The sequence below is a fragment of the Syngnathus floridae genome, chromosome 13 (assembly GCF_059516105.1).
Source record: "Syngnathus floridae isolate MCC-2025c chromosome 13, RoL_Sflo_1.0, whole genome shotgun sequence".
Lineage (NCBI taxonomy): Eukaryota > Metazoa > Chordata > Actinopteri > Syngnathiformes > Syngnathidae > Syngnathus > Syngnathus floridae.
The window spans coordinates 10,973,768-10,989,456 of record NC_142425.1 but is presented as its reverse complement, the minus strand read 5'-3'; the positions used below and the strand labels follow the sequence as shown (position 1 = coordinate 10,989,456).

The window sequence follows — 15,689 nt, the reverse complement described above, 5'->3', positions numbered from 1 at the left end:
CTGGAGTTGGTAGGGGTTTAAACAATTATAGTTAATATTCAAGACACTGCAAATAACCACTTTTGAGCTCACGTAAAGTTGGAAAACAAAAGATGGGACGACAAAGTCAAAGACAACAAAAAAAGGTTTTATTTAGAAATTCACAGTTTCTAATGGCACTACAGTTTTTGTAGTAACTCACTCCTGCTAAAAAAAAAAAAAAAAAATACTGTGCAGCTTTTCAGAGGAATCACAGAGAACTTGAAAGAGATCGAAAGATGAGAACACTTTGAAAAGTAGAAAAAAAACAACAACCCAAAAAAGGAGTCATTAAAAAGTGCACATAGAGGTCATTCAGCAGCCCCTCTGTTTCGCTGTGTTAAGTTGAATCAAAAGTAGTCTCTTGTAACACACGAGAGAAATTGAAGTAATCTCACATGAACATAAAAAGGGGGGTAAAAAGACAACGAGCATGACATGAATAACGTTTCATACAACCCTCTTTGCCGGTTTCCCTTTAAAACAAAATACACACTTTCAACGAGGGAACAAAAGGACACACGCACACGCAGCATCTTATGATAAATTCTAAAAATCCTCTTTCACAGTCAGGAAGATTGTGCAAAAAAAGAAATACAGTGGGAGAAGATATGAGGGTCTTTGTAAAGATAGCCACTCAGAGCCTATCAGAAAACACTTTTTGTTTTGACTGCATTACACACAAAAAAGATTGGATGCCATTGCTTGCAGCAGACACACAAAAAGAAGCTAAAGTGAATGAGAAGAAAGTGTGAGCTGCTTTTCGACCAATCAGAAAGCAGTTCAGTGAGGTTCAAGGCGATTCATGTGTGACTGCGACCACTTGGAATAAATGTGAAATATAAATCAAGTGATTTGCTATGTGTCAGTACCAGTGAGCAAATTTGTATGCATAAATATCATTTCGCTTTTGTTGTAGTTATTTCCTGCTACCGAGACTGGCCAGCCAGTGTGTAAATATAAATAAATAAAACGTCTCTTTTGCGTATGTGCGTGCGGCCAGGTTGGCTCAATAACAGAAAAGACAGACGTGTATAGAAGATTGAGTTTCTGAAAAAGTTCGGAAAGAGTCTAATTTAGTCAATAAATGTTTCAAAGAAAAAAAAAAGTGTGCTGCTGCTAAAAGATTTAGTGTGAGCGGAGAAATGATCATGTTTGTGTTTTCTTCATCAGGCTGCTGAGGGCAGGAGAGCTGGGAGGCGATCCGTGATTTAAGAGGGTGGTCCCAGGAGTCATGCCATGAAAGATAGGAAAGAGGACAATAAAAATGAAGGATGTATGATGTAACCGAGTTCTCTCGCACATGCTTTGAATACTTTGTGGATGCTTCGAACGGACTTGTCCTCGCAAACAAACATTTGGGTGTTTTCAACACCAATTACAAGGGGATCGTAAAGGCACGTAACCATTCAAAGGTCTTTAGAAGGGAGTGAACGAGGGAGGGCAAATGTGGTTCTTTGGGATAAAGCGCCTCAGACTTGTCCGCTGACGGCCGTCACCGTGATGGCGCCCACGCCGAGCTCCTTCCTGCGCTTCATGAGCTGCTCCAGGGCGGGCAGCGAGGTCAAGCGGCCCTCCGGCGTCTCCGTCTGCCGCGACTTGCGCCGTTTGGTGGCACGTCTCTCCTGCCGGGATTTGGCGGGGGGGACGGGTGGCGGCCGGGCGGGCCGGAGGGGAGGCGGCCGTGCGGGCCGGAAGGGCGGCGCCAAGGACAGCTCGGCGCAGGGGAAGACGGGCGAGGGAGGTGGCAGGCGCCCGGCGAACGACTCCTCGGTGAGACAGGACAAGCTGAAGCTGCTGGTCTCTGAGGGGGGCTCCGGGTGCAATGGTGGGTTTTCTTCAGCGGGAGATGGAGCCGGAAGAGGAAGAGGAGGGGATGGTGGCGGGAGTCGGGGGGGGAGGAGAAGGGTCGGGAGGGGAGGGGGAAGGCATGGGTGGAAGTCGTTGCATTTGATGTCACCGTTGGTGAGCGGGGCCGAAGGATCCGACGGCTTCAGGGTTTCGACTTTGTCCAAAGGTTTGCTTTTGCATCGTTTCTTCTGACAGAAGAGGGGGGAGAAAATAGGAGGAAACATCATTTCAGATTTTCATTATACCCTGTTATAAGAGGATAAAAGAAAAAAGGGAAAAAAAAATCCAATTTACCTTCTTCTCTGGAGAAAATCTTAGAGGCTCTACAATGTACAAGTCCTCTGGACCTACTGAAGAAAAATAAAAAAAACATCCATGTCAAGCAGCCATAAGCTCAAACACACAGGACACAAAATGAACAGCAGGGGGCGTCACATGAATCCAATTTGATTCATCGGCTGTTTACCATCTGTCGAAGACAGGTGGAAGGACTTTGAGCGCACAAGTGGACACATCACCCTGCGCGTGAGGCTCATGTCATCGTAGGAGGAGAAGCATCTCTTTGGGCTGGGGTAGTGCTGGCTCTTGGGCAACGCCACGGTGGTGGTGGTGGCGGAGGCGGTGTCCGGCCGGGGGGCGGCGCAGGAGCTGCGGCAGCATTGCAGGCACAGGAGCAGGCCCAGGGACACGCACACGGCCAGAGAGGCCACCAGGTAGCTCTGACGGTCAGATACCTGCGCAAAGTTCAAGTCAGATATGTTCAAGAAAAAAAGTTATGTGCGATTGCACATTCCAAACATGACTGGACCTCTTTCTGAAGCTGTCGAACTGTCGCGGTAAGATTAAGCATCAGTTTGGTGATGTTCTCCAGCTGACTCTGCAGAACCTGAATGGAGTCTTGCTGTTTCTGGTCCTGAGGAGCGAAGCGAAGCAAAGCACACCGAGATGATTTGATAGCTCCAGCACCACGGATTGCTTCGTTCACACCCACCTGCTCCTCAGCCATGCGCGAGGTGTTCTGCAGTTTGATGACTGTCTTGTTGAAGGCCCTCTGCATCTCCTCCATCTGTTTGCGGTACCTTCAGCAGCAGAGAATGGTTATCTCCATGCGATTGGTTATCGCAATGTTAGACCAAAAAAAAAAAAAAAAGTGATAGTACCTCTGACTCAGCTCCTCCAGGTATCTGCCAGACAGACTCATGTTCATCTCGAGAGCTTTGATCCTGTTGTTGAGTCGCATGAAGACGCTCTCCTTCTGGCTGGAGCCGTGCACCGGTGCCCCGTTCGATGTCACGCCGGTGCTGCCCGCCACGCCGGCGCCGTTCTGGTTGTTGTAGTCCCCGCTGTTCTGCAGCTCGGCGTAGAAGTCTGTGGCCGCCCGCTGCGCGTTGCCGTTTAACAGGTCGTCCTCTGCCGGTTCCACCGCCCGATGAAGTTCTCCTCCCTGAGGGTCGCTGTGCTCCTCCGGAGAGGTGTTTGATTTCTGTTGGTCAATTTTCTGCAGGTCGCTAACTGCGTCAGGGTTCGTTAAGGGGGGCGTCGTCGGCTGATCCGTGGGAGGGGGGACGAGGTCTTCTGGGCGTGACGCAGTGGGAAGGTCCTGTTCCTTAGGAGTGGGGAGGGCAGCATCCGGGGCGTCTGTTTCCGGGGTGGAAAGCTGGGATGGGACGCTCACCACCAAGGCGGGTGGCGTGGTGCTGGGTCGCTGCGTGTTGACCACCGGGACAGCCTGGAGCGGCGGCGTGGTGATTGGGTTCAGGGCAGCGTCTTTAATGGGAGGCAACAGCAGGTCCTGGTGGGTGGGAGTCACGGAAGCGTGGATGTCCGAGAAGCTGTGCGTGTCGAGCGTGGACGTTCTGCTGGGCTCCAGGTGGAAGTCGGGCAGAGGAGTGTGCGCATGGGGGAGCAAGGGTGGTGTGAGTCGGGACTCGCTCTCATTTTGAGTTGCGAGAGGCGCCTGGGGCTCTGGTGTTTTTTCCGTGAGGGGGAGGGCTTCCTGCGAAGGTGCGGGTAAGGGCGCGGGGATCCTCGGAGGTGTGAAGTCTTTTACGAGGGCGTGCGTCTGGGCGTGAAGTTTGCGGAGTCGCTCCTTGGCTAATATGGCGGAGCACCAGCGTTGGAGCAGCTCCGGGAGTGTGGCCAGGCAGGACAGCGAGGACACAGACAAAAAAGGACAGTACGCCAAGCTCTCCCTCGTCGCTGCCACCTCCTCATCTTCACTTTTCTCTTCGTCCTCCTCCTCCAGCAGGGTGACTGTGGACTGTCGGGGCTCTTCGTCGTCTTCCTCCTCCACAAGAGTGACAATCTGTCTGTCTGTGGGAGATTCGAGGGATGAGGGCGACGTCGAAGACACACTGGCGTCTTCGTGGGCCGTGGGCTCTTTTGGAAACCCGTCGACGGGTTTCTCTCTGGGGGACGAACAGGAAACCAAAGTTATACAGAAGGTTTCTACACAAACAGTGGCTGCCGTGTTTGTTCACAAAGGTCTTACACAGCAGAGGATTGAGGGATTTCCATCGGCGTAGCAGGCGCAACCTCCTCTACGCTCTCCTCTTTGTTGGTCAGCACTTCTTCTGTTAGGTTACCTGTGATTGGACAAACGGGCATTAGACAGCTGTCAAAGTTGCTTTTGTAGCTAAAACCTTGCGGAACTTATGGAGGACAGAAACCTCCCGCTGCCAACTTGGCTCACATGCCCATGTTTGGGAAGGCCGGAGGACAGAACTGGTCAGATCCAGTTGGAACTGATCTTGCTTTCCACAAAGACTAAAAAAGCCAGCGGCAGCAAATATCAGCTCAAATTTGTGACACACACACACAAAAAGACAAATATCAACCTTTTTTAAACTTTCTCCTCTATTTATATGACCGGTCGCCTGCCATCTGCCGCTTTTTTCATTTCCCTCAATCAATCAATGGGAAAAAGTAAATATAAATAAATTATGTGGGCGGACTGACTCACTTGATGTTTCAAAATGCACCAATGAATCACTCAGACAAGTCAAGGCCTCATCCCTTTTGAAATGCATTAAAATGAAATCCCACTAAACCCCTTTCAACGCTTAGAAGAATTATTTTCATCGAAAAAGCAAGCATGACTCAAGTGTCACGTTTTCCAGTATAGAACTAAGCGCTGTAACGAATTTGGCCTTTCCTTTAGTGACATCATCAGAGAGCAACTCACGGGGTTCCCATGTGACTTCAGCGTAACTAGTGTTAGCAAAATGGAAGACCCAAGCTGGGATGTTTAAAAAAAAATATATATGCATACCTTGGCCCTCCAGCTCAGGTTTTCCGCCCAGAACGTTAGCAGCAATGTTGTTGACCATGTTAAGGATGGCATCTGAAAGTGGTTAAGTTAGCATTTTTTTTTTCTCAAGTTTCGGCATAGTGCAACGCTTTTTTGCGTACGTACTCGTTGCGGAGCCAAGTAGGTTTTTAGCTGCCTTGTCCTCTGATGGTTGATAGCCGGGCGGGTAATCTGAGCAGACGCACAAATGTTACACACCTCCGACAACAAGAACAGGCTGCAATGAGTGGACAGTTAATTAGGTACACCTCGCGCCTGGTTATTTACCGTAATCTTCATCGGGGTACTCGAGCCTTTCAGAAGGATACTGGGAATCTGCTATCTCCTCGTATTCCTCCACCATGCTGGTGCCAAACACCCTATGGAAAACAAAAATAAAACACAGAATAAAAGGCTAAGGGGCCATCGTTATGACACGAGAGATGACGCAATCTTTCTTACCTGAAGAGACTGAGGGGACAGAAGTGTTCGGAGCCAAAATGGGAAAGCAGCTCGACCTGCGAGATGACAAAAAATAAAGGTCAGGAATGATCTCGCGACTCTCCGAACACTGCACACGCAACTCACAATAAGTTTGGGGCCTTTTGAGTGAAATATCAGGATGAACCTAAATTGAACTGGAGCAAAAAAGTAGACATCAGGTCATCTGACAAATCTGATTTTTAGCTTCATACTGACATTTCACCCAATTTGTGTTACTTAGCCTTCACATGCATTTGTGGCAGGTGTTTTTTTTTTTTACTCCCACCCCCCCACGCACACACATACAGGTTCACCAGTTAAGACACTTATTATTAATACCAGTTAAAGACAGCCAGCGAGAGAAAGAAAGAATGCTAACCTTGATGTACTTGATGAACATCTGAGGCCAGACAGCAAGACAAGAAAACAAGAAAATGAGTTCAATCAAAAAAAAAAAAGGAAAAAAAAAAAAAAGTTGCAAGCATTTTCTACAAGTTTCAGAGAGACACACATAAAAGGTGGATCCAATATTCCGGAAGGGTCCACATGAAACGGATGGACAGTTTCTAACAAGCGTTTAAGCGGAAACAGACGGGCTAGCAGGAGAACGTCATAAATGATGTGAAATGTCAGCGCAAGAAGAATTTTAGAGTCAATCGGTGACACGGGTCGTGGCGGTGGGTTTTTCTTTTTTTTATTTTTTCAATCCCAAAAACTTTCCCCAGAATACAAAGCGCATCTGACCTTTAGCTCAAAGCCACTGTGACGGGCGGCCATTAAAGAGTCACATTTCTCCATTCACTTGTTCCTGGGATGGCGTCAGGCACTCTCACTACGAGCTTAAATTACCGTCAAGTCACCCCTTGAGCCTACAACCATGAATGCTACCAAAACACAACCACGAAATAATCCCCCCCCCACCGCCGCTCCTCGAAAGCGATGTGTACTTTGACTGAGAAAGGGGAGGAGCCAAAAGGGAAGTACCTTCACATATTTTGCGTAAAGCTGTTCATCCAGTGGAAAGCTCTGCACGATGCGCTCGTCGCGGGCGTGGAACGTTCCCAGCTTCACCCACTTGTTGGTGGGGTACCTACAAAAAAAAAAAAAAAAAAAAAAACACAGCAGGGCCAAACGTGAGTCCTCGAGAAATCAGCCGCGTGCCAAAGCTGGTGAGAAATGCCTCGCGGGTTGAGATATGACTCAAGGGCGGGCCTGGCATGCCATAATTTATGACAGGAAATAAATCTTGAAGGTTAAAAAGGACGATAAGCCAAACACGTTCGGAGCCGCAGTTCTGTTCCTAGAGTGGATCGAACAATTTTTACCTGTCGCTAAGTGAGACGAGGAAATCTTTAGGCGTTGACGAGAAGAGTTCAAAGTTGGCGATGTCCAGTTGCTTGACTTGAATGGGCTCACAGAGCTCGATCACAAACCTGCAAGCGGCACAGAAGTGTAAGAGAAAGAAAAAAAAAGTGAGCGCTGGTGTGAACTTACCAGATTTTGTTGCTGCAGGGATTCAGCATGTAAAGATCCATATTCTCCTTGAGAATAGCCGACGTGCTCTGGAAGATGATTTAACAACTAAAGCAAGTTTGCACATGTTGGGAATGGATTTTTTTTTTTTTTCTCGACCAACCTTGGCCTCATTGTTCGCAGAGAGTATCTTAGCGCCACACTCGACCGAGGCGTAGTTATTCTTGAAGTTTTTCTGGACCTTCTTTACCGGTTGGGCAATGCCGCTAGCGGCCGTGTGGAGATTTTGACCTGTGCAGAGGGCGGGACAGAAATAGAACATGAAAGCTAGCAGCAGAAAATCCTTTCTTGAGCTTCAACAGTTGGAATAGTCCAAGTGACTTACTTTTCTCCTTCTCCACCTCCATGACTTTTTTCTTCCACTCATCAAAGGTTGGGATGTCATCTTTGCTGGGAACCGAAGGATCCGATTCCCTGCCAGTACCAGCGTCTCCTCCCTGAATTGTACATGGGAGTTCTTTTTAAAAAATATACAGAATTTTGTCCTCGTAAAATTGACTTAATGTGAATTTTCCTGATTGATCAAAACAAAATAACTTATTTATTTAAGTTTTTTTTTTCTTTCAAGATTTGATGGTCACAAAATTTAGACTTGTGAAAATACTAAATGTTCTGTTCTTGTAAAATGTCTGACTTAATCTTTACAAAAATATCTCCAATATACACAAGACTTTATTCTTGAAAAAATTCATCATCTTAAATTTCTGATTCCGAATTTTAAAATGTGATGGACCTGCTGCTGGTGCAAGGAGGCATTGTTGTCTTGCTGCACCTCGGGCCGTCCCTTCTCCTGCTGTTTGCGTTCATCCTCCTGTTGCTTTTCCACTTGGACGGAAGTGGACTCACCCACCACCACCACCGTTTCAGTACCGGCATCCTGGCTGTGGTCTGACTGCCCGTCCTCTTCGGAAGCCTCCCTAGATAACAAATGAAGGGAGACACACAGATGAGTAAGCAGATGACGACGAAATTAAACGGCGGGAACAAAAAGAAGACCGATAAAGGCCAGCGGAGAGTTGCTTGATCATGCGCCATCATTACCTGCGATTTCGGGGGACAGGAGGGGCAAACATGAGGGGGGGGACAGACTCACCTGAGGAGGGGGCTGCCAAAAGGGGAGTTTTCACAGGTTGCCAGTTCGGGCGGGGTGACCCCATACTGCGAGTCAGAGCGCTCAGCAAAGACAAAGCTGTCTGCTGGGGGCTCGGCACCGGCACTGGCAACCCGCGCTGCACTACGGGAAAGAAAGGACATGGCGTTTACCACATGTCCTCACGCTGGGGACGGGAGCCAGACAGGAAAACGAAGCATACGAGGGGCTGTTGGGAGGCGCTCAAAATGATCGGCCTGATCCTTCGAAGACGAGAGGTTGAGTACTAAAAAATGCCTCAAGAGCTTCCTGGATGGTACTTTTGAGCTTGGCCAGCTCACCTTTGGTTTGCGATCCTAATGGATGGAAATTAAATGAACGCCTCTTACCCTGTGATAGCGGGACCAGCACTCTGTGAGGTAGGCGAGTCATCTGCTTCATCTGCAGGTCGGTCCGAGTCGGGGTGCAGATGTTGGGCAGCCTCGTCGCTGAGGATTTCGGCGGGGGTATCGCTGGGCACGGAGTCCTGTGCCGGAATTAACTCTGGGGAGCTGGAGGAGATCGCCTCGGCCTCCTGGTCTCGGACCTGGGCGTCTGTTTGCAAGTCGGCCTCAATTACGGGTTCGGACAAAAGTTCTGGCTCAGGAGCAGCAAGTAGGGGGTCCGATTCTGCATCTGAATTTGTGACTTCCTCCTCTTGCTCAACTCTTTGTGGATTCACAGTCTGTCAAAAGACAACAAGAGGTAAGATTTTTTTTTTCTTCTGAACATCAAGCAGCCCGAACAAAAGCAAACAAAACAAAAAATGTGCCAAGCCTCAGTATTGTATTATCGTACCTGTTCTTGACGTACATGGTGTGCTGCTCTCTCGGGCTCTACTCCCATATCGTCAGAGGTGTGTGTCCTCCATTCTTCCACCTCCTACGAAACACATACAAAAATGTGGTTAATTGATTTTAAAAGCCAGTGATCCATTAACAGGCCTCCTGTCATGCATTGATTAACCGATTATTTCTGCCGTGACAACTCTTTAACCCGACGTCACAAACGTGTGTCTAATCTGCTCCTTTTTGCACAAAGACAAAAGAGCCCCATTTATTTCGCAACCACATGTATGCGCAAGGCGTTTTGACCTGAACTTTAAACCCTGAAGAATGGAGTTTAACTAGTGACTTGACTTCAGAAATATTTCTCCCCTCTACAATATGAGCCACTTAGCCATGACAACGTGGAAGCACCAGGCTTCTTTTTATGAGCCGCTTATCTTCCAGTTTGGTGTCTTTTTTTCTTCAAGATAATTCAGCTGTAAAATAAGCGAGATAAGTTGAAATCAGTCCTATCTGCTCCGAGGACTTGGCCCTCTAGGAGTACACATATGGGCCCAGTCCGTAATCCTGCACCACCATCTGGGTGCATTGTGTACTCTCCAGTCTACTAATATCAAATGTTGACACAATTCCCGCCACATTCCAAGTGTCCAGAAAACAGGAACGGACCTGGACTTGCACAGAGTCCTGCTCCTGCTTAGGGTCATCGGGGTTGCCGCTGTCGTCCTCGTCCCCAACCGGCCCACTTGGGTCAGACGAGCTGTGCTCTGAACAACAGGCATGATGAGAGGGGTACCTGAAAAACACAAAATGATATCACAAAGAATTAGTAAGAGAGCAAGAGCTCACACACGTGATTTTTTTTTTCTTTTCTGTGTGTGGAATGTCTTAATAATAGCTTTCTGACATTCACTTGTCAAAATACACAAAGGAGGAATAATTATAGCACACTTGCCAGTAAGTGCGAGTTGACTTCCGGCTCCATTTTTGTTTTAAGGCATTTAACAAGCAACAAATATAGCGACACCTTTTCCCTTGGAACACGGAGTAGTTTGAAAATCTAGAACAGATAAAGGCTGTGTGCTAGCAAGTGGCTACCCGCCCGAGTGGAAAGAAATTACATAACCATCATGAAGAACATACAGCACATGAGTAACTAGCAAGCGTGGGATAATATAGGCCGCGGCGCGGGCTAAGTTTAAGTTGTCTGCTTTAAAGGATCGTGTGTTAGATGAATGTCTCCTGTGCCCTTTTGGTCCGCGGGCATGACATTTTGCTTATGTAAGAGCTTGCCTGGATACAAAATAAATTCTCAAAAGAGGAGATTTCATTCAAGGCCACTGAAGCTAGATTTCAAACAATTATGTTAGACGTCTCCAAAAGTGCTCGTCATTTTTTTTTTTGACCTGAGCAAACCAAAAAAATAATTATTCCGGATCTTGCTGATAAGTATCGCTTGGTTAAATACTGGAGTGCCACAAATTGCATCACGCAATATTTTTTTAGCACACATCCTTCTGTCAACAATCCTAGACAAACTTTGGCCATGGCGAGCTTAATCCTCTCGGCTCCTGTAAAACGATTCAATAAAAAGCCGCAGATCTTCATTCATAAAAATCATTCGACAAAGAGATTAAATGATGAGTCGGCGGGCTCAGCTTTTACGGCCGACCTAGACGGAAGGGGGCAAAGGAATCCTAAAGAGGGAAATGACTGGATTTACAACATTCCTGGTGAATGAAAAGAAAATGGATGAAAAAAAAGGGGGGGGGGGGGGGGCGTAGCGTGACCTACTTTTTGGGCACCAGTGGTTACGCAACAGAGGGAGAAGGAAATTGCATCCCAACAACAGCCAGGAAGCAGATCGGAGGAATTTTTTGCGACACAAAAAAAAGCAAGGAAGAGCAAGAATGAGTCAGCAATGCAAACAAACTCCTTAGTCACGTTTTTTTTCTTCTCCTGCAATCGTTTAATTAGCTCAAATTACAGTCGTTTTCCCCAAGAGGTGAATATTCTTTCCCTTCTGATCCTTCCAAAATGTGGGCCAAGCGTGGCATCAAAAACCGCTGAAAAAATCACCGGGAGCTTTAATTCCTATTGGTGTTGGGACCGAATTAGCGGATAAGCCCATTAAAACGTCAGTGGTGTGCTGCCGAAGTTGACTGGTGACTAAGCAGAAAGAAAACAACAGGCTGAAGATAGTTCCACAGCGTGGCGACAGCTGCCATGGCATGCCTTGAGCCTTTCTCGGCCATCGCACGTGTTCCCAAGGTGTTCCGATCGTGCTGACTCAGCGTTGCCCTCTGGGCCTTGCAGGAAAAGGAACTGGGATGCGTCAGAAGATGACGCCGCTGTAGCTCAGGTTGGAATGCGGGCTGAGATGCCCCGTGGGTCGGAAGTTGCTTAAGAATCACATTCAACCAGAACACTAGAATAAATGAGAGCAGGTAAAAAAAAAAAAAAAATCTACTGAGCAGAAGTAGGCCAGTCGATTCTACCAGATGAGATGAAGTTTGCATGCGTTCTCAAATTCTTGGTCAGGGCTGTGAAACAACAGTTTGCCATAAAGCCATCTGATCCCTCCGTAATCCACTGGCGTATCCTCGGGACAGCCGGCCCGGGGGAAACATACTTGTCGGAAAACACCTGTCAATAAAACCAAAATGGCCGATCTACCTTTTAAGCAACCTAGCCAAAAGGAGAAATGTTTGCAGAAATAACTCCCTGGTTCCCTTCATGGAAATGTCATGACATGCATTTCAGGAATGACGATACAAATGATGTCAATCTGAATCACAACAATCTGGCAGCTTTTTATCTTTATCAAAAACACTTTGCTTATCAAGTCATTGGCATGAACTCCAGCGCCAGTCCAGACTTTAATACTACATACACGACCTGTTTGACAAGTTTTTTTTTTATACAGGACCACACCACAGTTGTGACACTTAAAAAAACACATAAAAAAAAAAAAAGTACACTGGAGTCTTTTCGCTGAGTGTGTAAACAGGAACACTTCTAGGAATTATTGACACAAACTGCACGTCAAAAGCTCCAAATAAGGTTGTGGAGCGTCTGCTGTGGGAAATCCAGGAGGTGCTCATGTGGTTTAATGCAATGTGATGGGAAGAACCACTTTGCCGGTGGGGGTGGACGAGAGGGAGCGTGCTAGTGGGTTTGCCTGGGGGGGGGGGGAGAACCTCATGAACCTTTTACTACTGTACATTGTGTACTTGTCGCACACTGGCATGGTGAAACACGCACTGCCCATTTGCAGTCTAATAATCTCAAAAACAAAAATTTGCATGTGTAAATAACATCTAATTAGAGTTTTTACACCCATTTTATTTATAGACGGCAAAGGCGTTTATTTGTCTTAAGCGAATTACACATCAGGTCAAAGCGGCACAGCATCGAATGGAGGACTATTTTTGGGAGCGACAGTTAATCTGATTAACAAGACATCAATACTGTGATCATTTGCTACAGAAACATTTCTACTGTGGAAGGAGATCATGTGAAGACTGCCAGGCTATACGCTTTCCTGCATAAGGTTTGGAACACAATGTTCTCATGCAGCGCTACGGACAGGGCCTCTTTGTGATAATGACCCTCGGCTGGGGGGGGGGGGGCGTGGAAAGAAAGACGCTCGCGCTCGGCTCGCTCGCTGCAAACAAGTCGGCAGGGAAGTCGGTGCTTGCAGCGAAAGGTAAATAATGAAAAGTCAGCAAAGGAGGGGGAAGGGGAGGCAGAGCATGTTCTGGAAAGTGACGCAAGCAGCAAGATTTCAACGATTGTCTCAAGACAAATTATTAAAAAGCATCAAGAATTAGCACATGCGTTCCCCTTTTTTATTTTAGGCTAACGGAACTCATTCAGTGCGTTGTATTTTCATTCGCCGAAGCAGCACTTCATCATCAAGTCGCCGGATTTATCCATCCGTCCATTTTCTCATCCTGCTTAATGTTGCCTGACCTCTTCTTCCCACAAAATAAATAACAGGTTAGCTTGTGACGCAAACCACCTCGTAATCCTCCGGATCGTTTTCTCAGCAAACAGCCGTGCACCTACGCAAGTGACGAGTTTCCGTCAACAGCAGGCAAGCTCGTACTCTTATAATTTGTTTGTTCGCTGACAATGGGCAAATACAACTTAGTCCTTGGTGCCTGGGGAGCTATGTGCAGCCTACAGAGCTTAGCTGTCTCCATGGCCGGTGGGCAGGAACAATCGAGTGCCAGTCCGGTTCAGCCTCCACATGCACGGAACTGGATCAGGCCGGCTTGCCACATCCAGACAACTGATAACAAAATGATGCTGCGGCTGCAATCAATTACAATGTGACTCTTGAAATTCTAAATAATCTCAAATACACCTAACAACCAATAACCAGTGCCAGTATTCAAGCTCAAGTGCTTCAAATTGAATTCAAATAATGACACAGTAATTCTATATATATCAAATTTCTTTCTCGTATACATGATTGGCCAGCATGGAGTGCCAACTACTGGCAAGGAGGACTTACACGGTCAGATTTTCATAGCACATAAAAGCCCTGATGTTAACATTCTTTGCAGAGGTCTTCGCCAGAGCTAATATTCCCCCCCCCCCCCCCCCCCCCAACCCAGTCAGCATCTCTCCAAGGCAGCCCCCACCACAGCAAGGACAGATAACACAAACTTTTCTTCTTTCACCGCCGTTCACGTTCAGTGTCTAATTAAAAAGCGTCGTTACTGAGCGCTTTGGAAACACGCCACCTACACTTTTGACAGTGTTGACAGATGTTGTTGTTTTAATGAGCCTGCTGAAGAAAAAAAAATAATGACACCAATAAAAATTCTTCAAGTGGTCCTTCCTGGTTGAACACATGCGCCGTGTGAGTGTGCAGAAATGAGCTGTGGCAGACAGAAAAATGGACTACTCTTAAGTATAAGCTTTTACTAACACCAGTAATGACAACTCTATCCAGAAAGATCAACCTTCACATCTTAACATTCTTGTGGCGACGCACCACATTAGTGAACCAAAATGCTGACATCACGCTGTATCCTCAGGGACGTGCGAGAGTCGGCACGGGGGAGTGAGAGGCCAGCAATAGTGAGGTTTTGCATCTGTAATGCCGTTTACGTGACGCCGCATGCTCATTAGCTGGCAAGTACGACTGGGGGCAGAGCTCCACCTACAAACTGTCCTCAAGGAGTCTTATGTTGAATTAAAAAGGCGTGAACAAACATGAGGATTCCAGGAAACGATTACAATAACAGGTTGAATCTGTTTGTCGGGGATTACCAGAATTTGTATCGCTAAATAAAGAACAGAAAAAGAAACCAAGTCGGAATAATCATCAATTATCCATTTTCCCCTCATTTGGGTCATCTGTAAACTGGATCTTATTTCATCTGATGTCCACCCTGGACAGATTGTCAGCCAATCATGGACAGACAAGCATTCACATACCTGGATAAGATGTCAAATCTGGCAAACTATTCACTGGATGTAAATGTAAATACTTTTGACGAATTGTAAATACACCTAGATATTCCAAAGGTCATCAAACACTCTAACATGAGGTCCTTGGGTCCCTTGAAATGCGCTATATAAATGTAATAGTGTTAAATTGTAGCATAAGTCACGCATATTTACCAATATCTTTTCTAAAATTGATCATTAGCAGCCACCGTACAGGTGACACAAGCTAGCTTACAGCCATCAAAGGACGGTTGCCAAGCTAGCTGACGAAATAACACCATTTAAAAAAAGAACACACAAATACAAACGTTCGCATTTCACTTTATCGACTAAAAAGATAAAAGCTACAACAATGACGCTTCTTTTGTATACATGTTGAGCGAATTTCCGTCACTTTTGAATTCGACGACGTTAGCCATCAACGTTGGTGGCAGATGGAATAACGTACGAGGACGTGATGCCCCACGACTCCTTAAGAAGAAAGAAAAATAAGCCAACTAAAATTTCAGTCTTACCGGACCCCAACGTTGAAGTAATGGAAGCGGAAATGTGTCTTACCAGCACAGGAGAGCTACGATGAGGCACACCACCAGAACACGCAGCCTCTTCATTATCTTCCCACAGGGAGCAACATCCTCGCTCTTTAGAGCGTCTTTCGAATATCTCAGCTAAATAACACCAATTAGGCCACTGAATCGTTAGCTGTGTTTAAAGTTTCAAAATGGCAAAAGCAGCTGTCTCGTAATGGCGCGAGAGTTTAACTTTAATGTGTGCTAAATCCCATTGTGCGTTCTGGACTGCTGTTGACGGCTTGTTCGCCGAATTCAACCCCTCCCTTATCGGGGAAAGTAACCAATCGCCGTAGAGATAGTGATTCGCCAGCCAATCGGGGTAGACCATTCTACAACTGTGGAAACAGCACCGCCCACTGGACTGAGGTGGACACTGTGGAACAAGACGTGTCCTCTTTTACCTTGATAACAAATTGATGAGTTACATGTTGCAACAAAGATGCAACATGCAAACGTTGCAAATGCAAACTTTGTTCTAATTTTTTTTCTGTTTGGTTAAACGCAGTGCGTGTGCGTAAGTACATATCAAGTACACGCATATCTATATGACGTCGTTTTCA

The 15,689-nt window shown here is 46.6% G+C and overlaps 1 protein-coding gene across 3 annotated transcripts; it reads right to left on the bottom strand.

The window, feature by feature from the left end:
* Nucleotides 1–106: 106 nt before the first annotated feature.
* suco (SUN domain containing ossification factor) lies at nt 107–15,393 on the bottom strand. Of its 3 annotated transcripts, XM_088394999.1 has the most exons (23): nt 15,116–15,393; nt 9,761–9,887; nt 9,102–9,185; nt 8,654–8,988; nt 8,268–8,408; nt 7,908–8,091; nt 7,500–7,611; nt 7,278–7,405; nt 7,136–7,203; nt 6,967–7,074; nt 6,626–6,731; nt 6,021–6,041; nt 5,621–5,676; nt 5,447–5,538; nt 5,285–5,350; nt 5,141–5,212; nt 4,361–4,454; nt 3,030–4,277; nt 2,861–2,948; nt 2,678–2,782; nt 2,336–2,603; nt 2,164–2,219; nt 107–2,057 (listed from the first exon to the last, which is right to left on the bottom strand). In XM_088394999.1, exons 1-23 carry the CDS (start codon nt 15,166–15,168, stop codon nt 1,491–1,493), a joined length of 4,179 nt encoding a protein of 1,392 aa, XP_088251125.1. In that variant the 5' UTR covers nt 15,169–15,393; the 3' UTR covers nt 107–1,490. The 3 variants fall into 3 exon arrangements, with proteins under 3 accessions (XP_088251125.1, XP_088251126.1, XP_088251127.1); XM_088395000.1 differs by lacking the exon at nt 6,021–6,041; XM_088395001.1 differs by lacking the exon at nt 8,268–8,408 and having other exon boundaries at nt 15,116–15,392.
* Nucleotides 15,394–15,689: the final 296 nt, after the last annotated feature.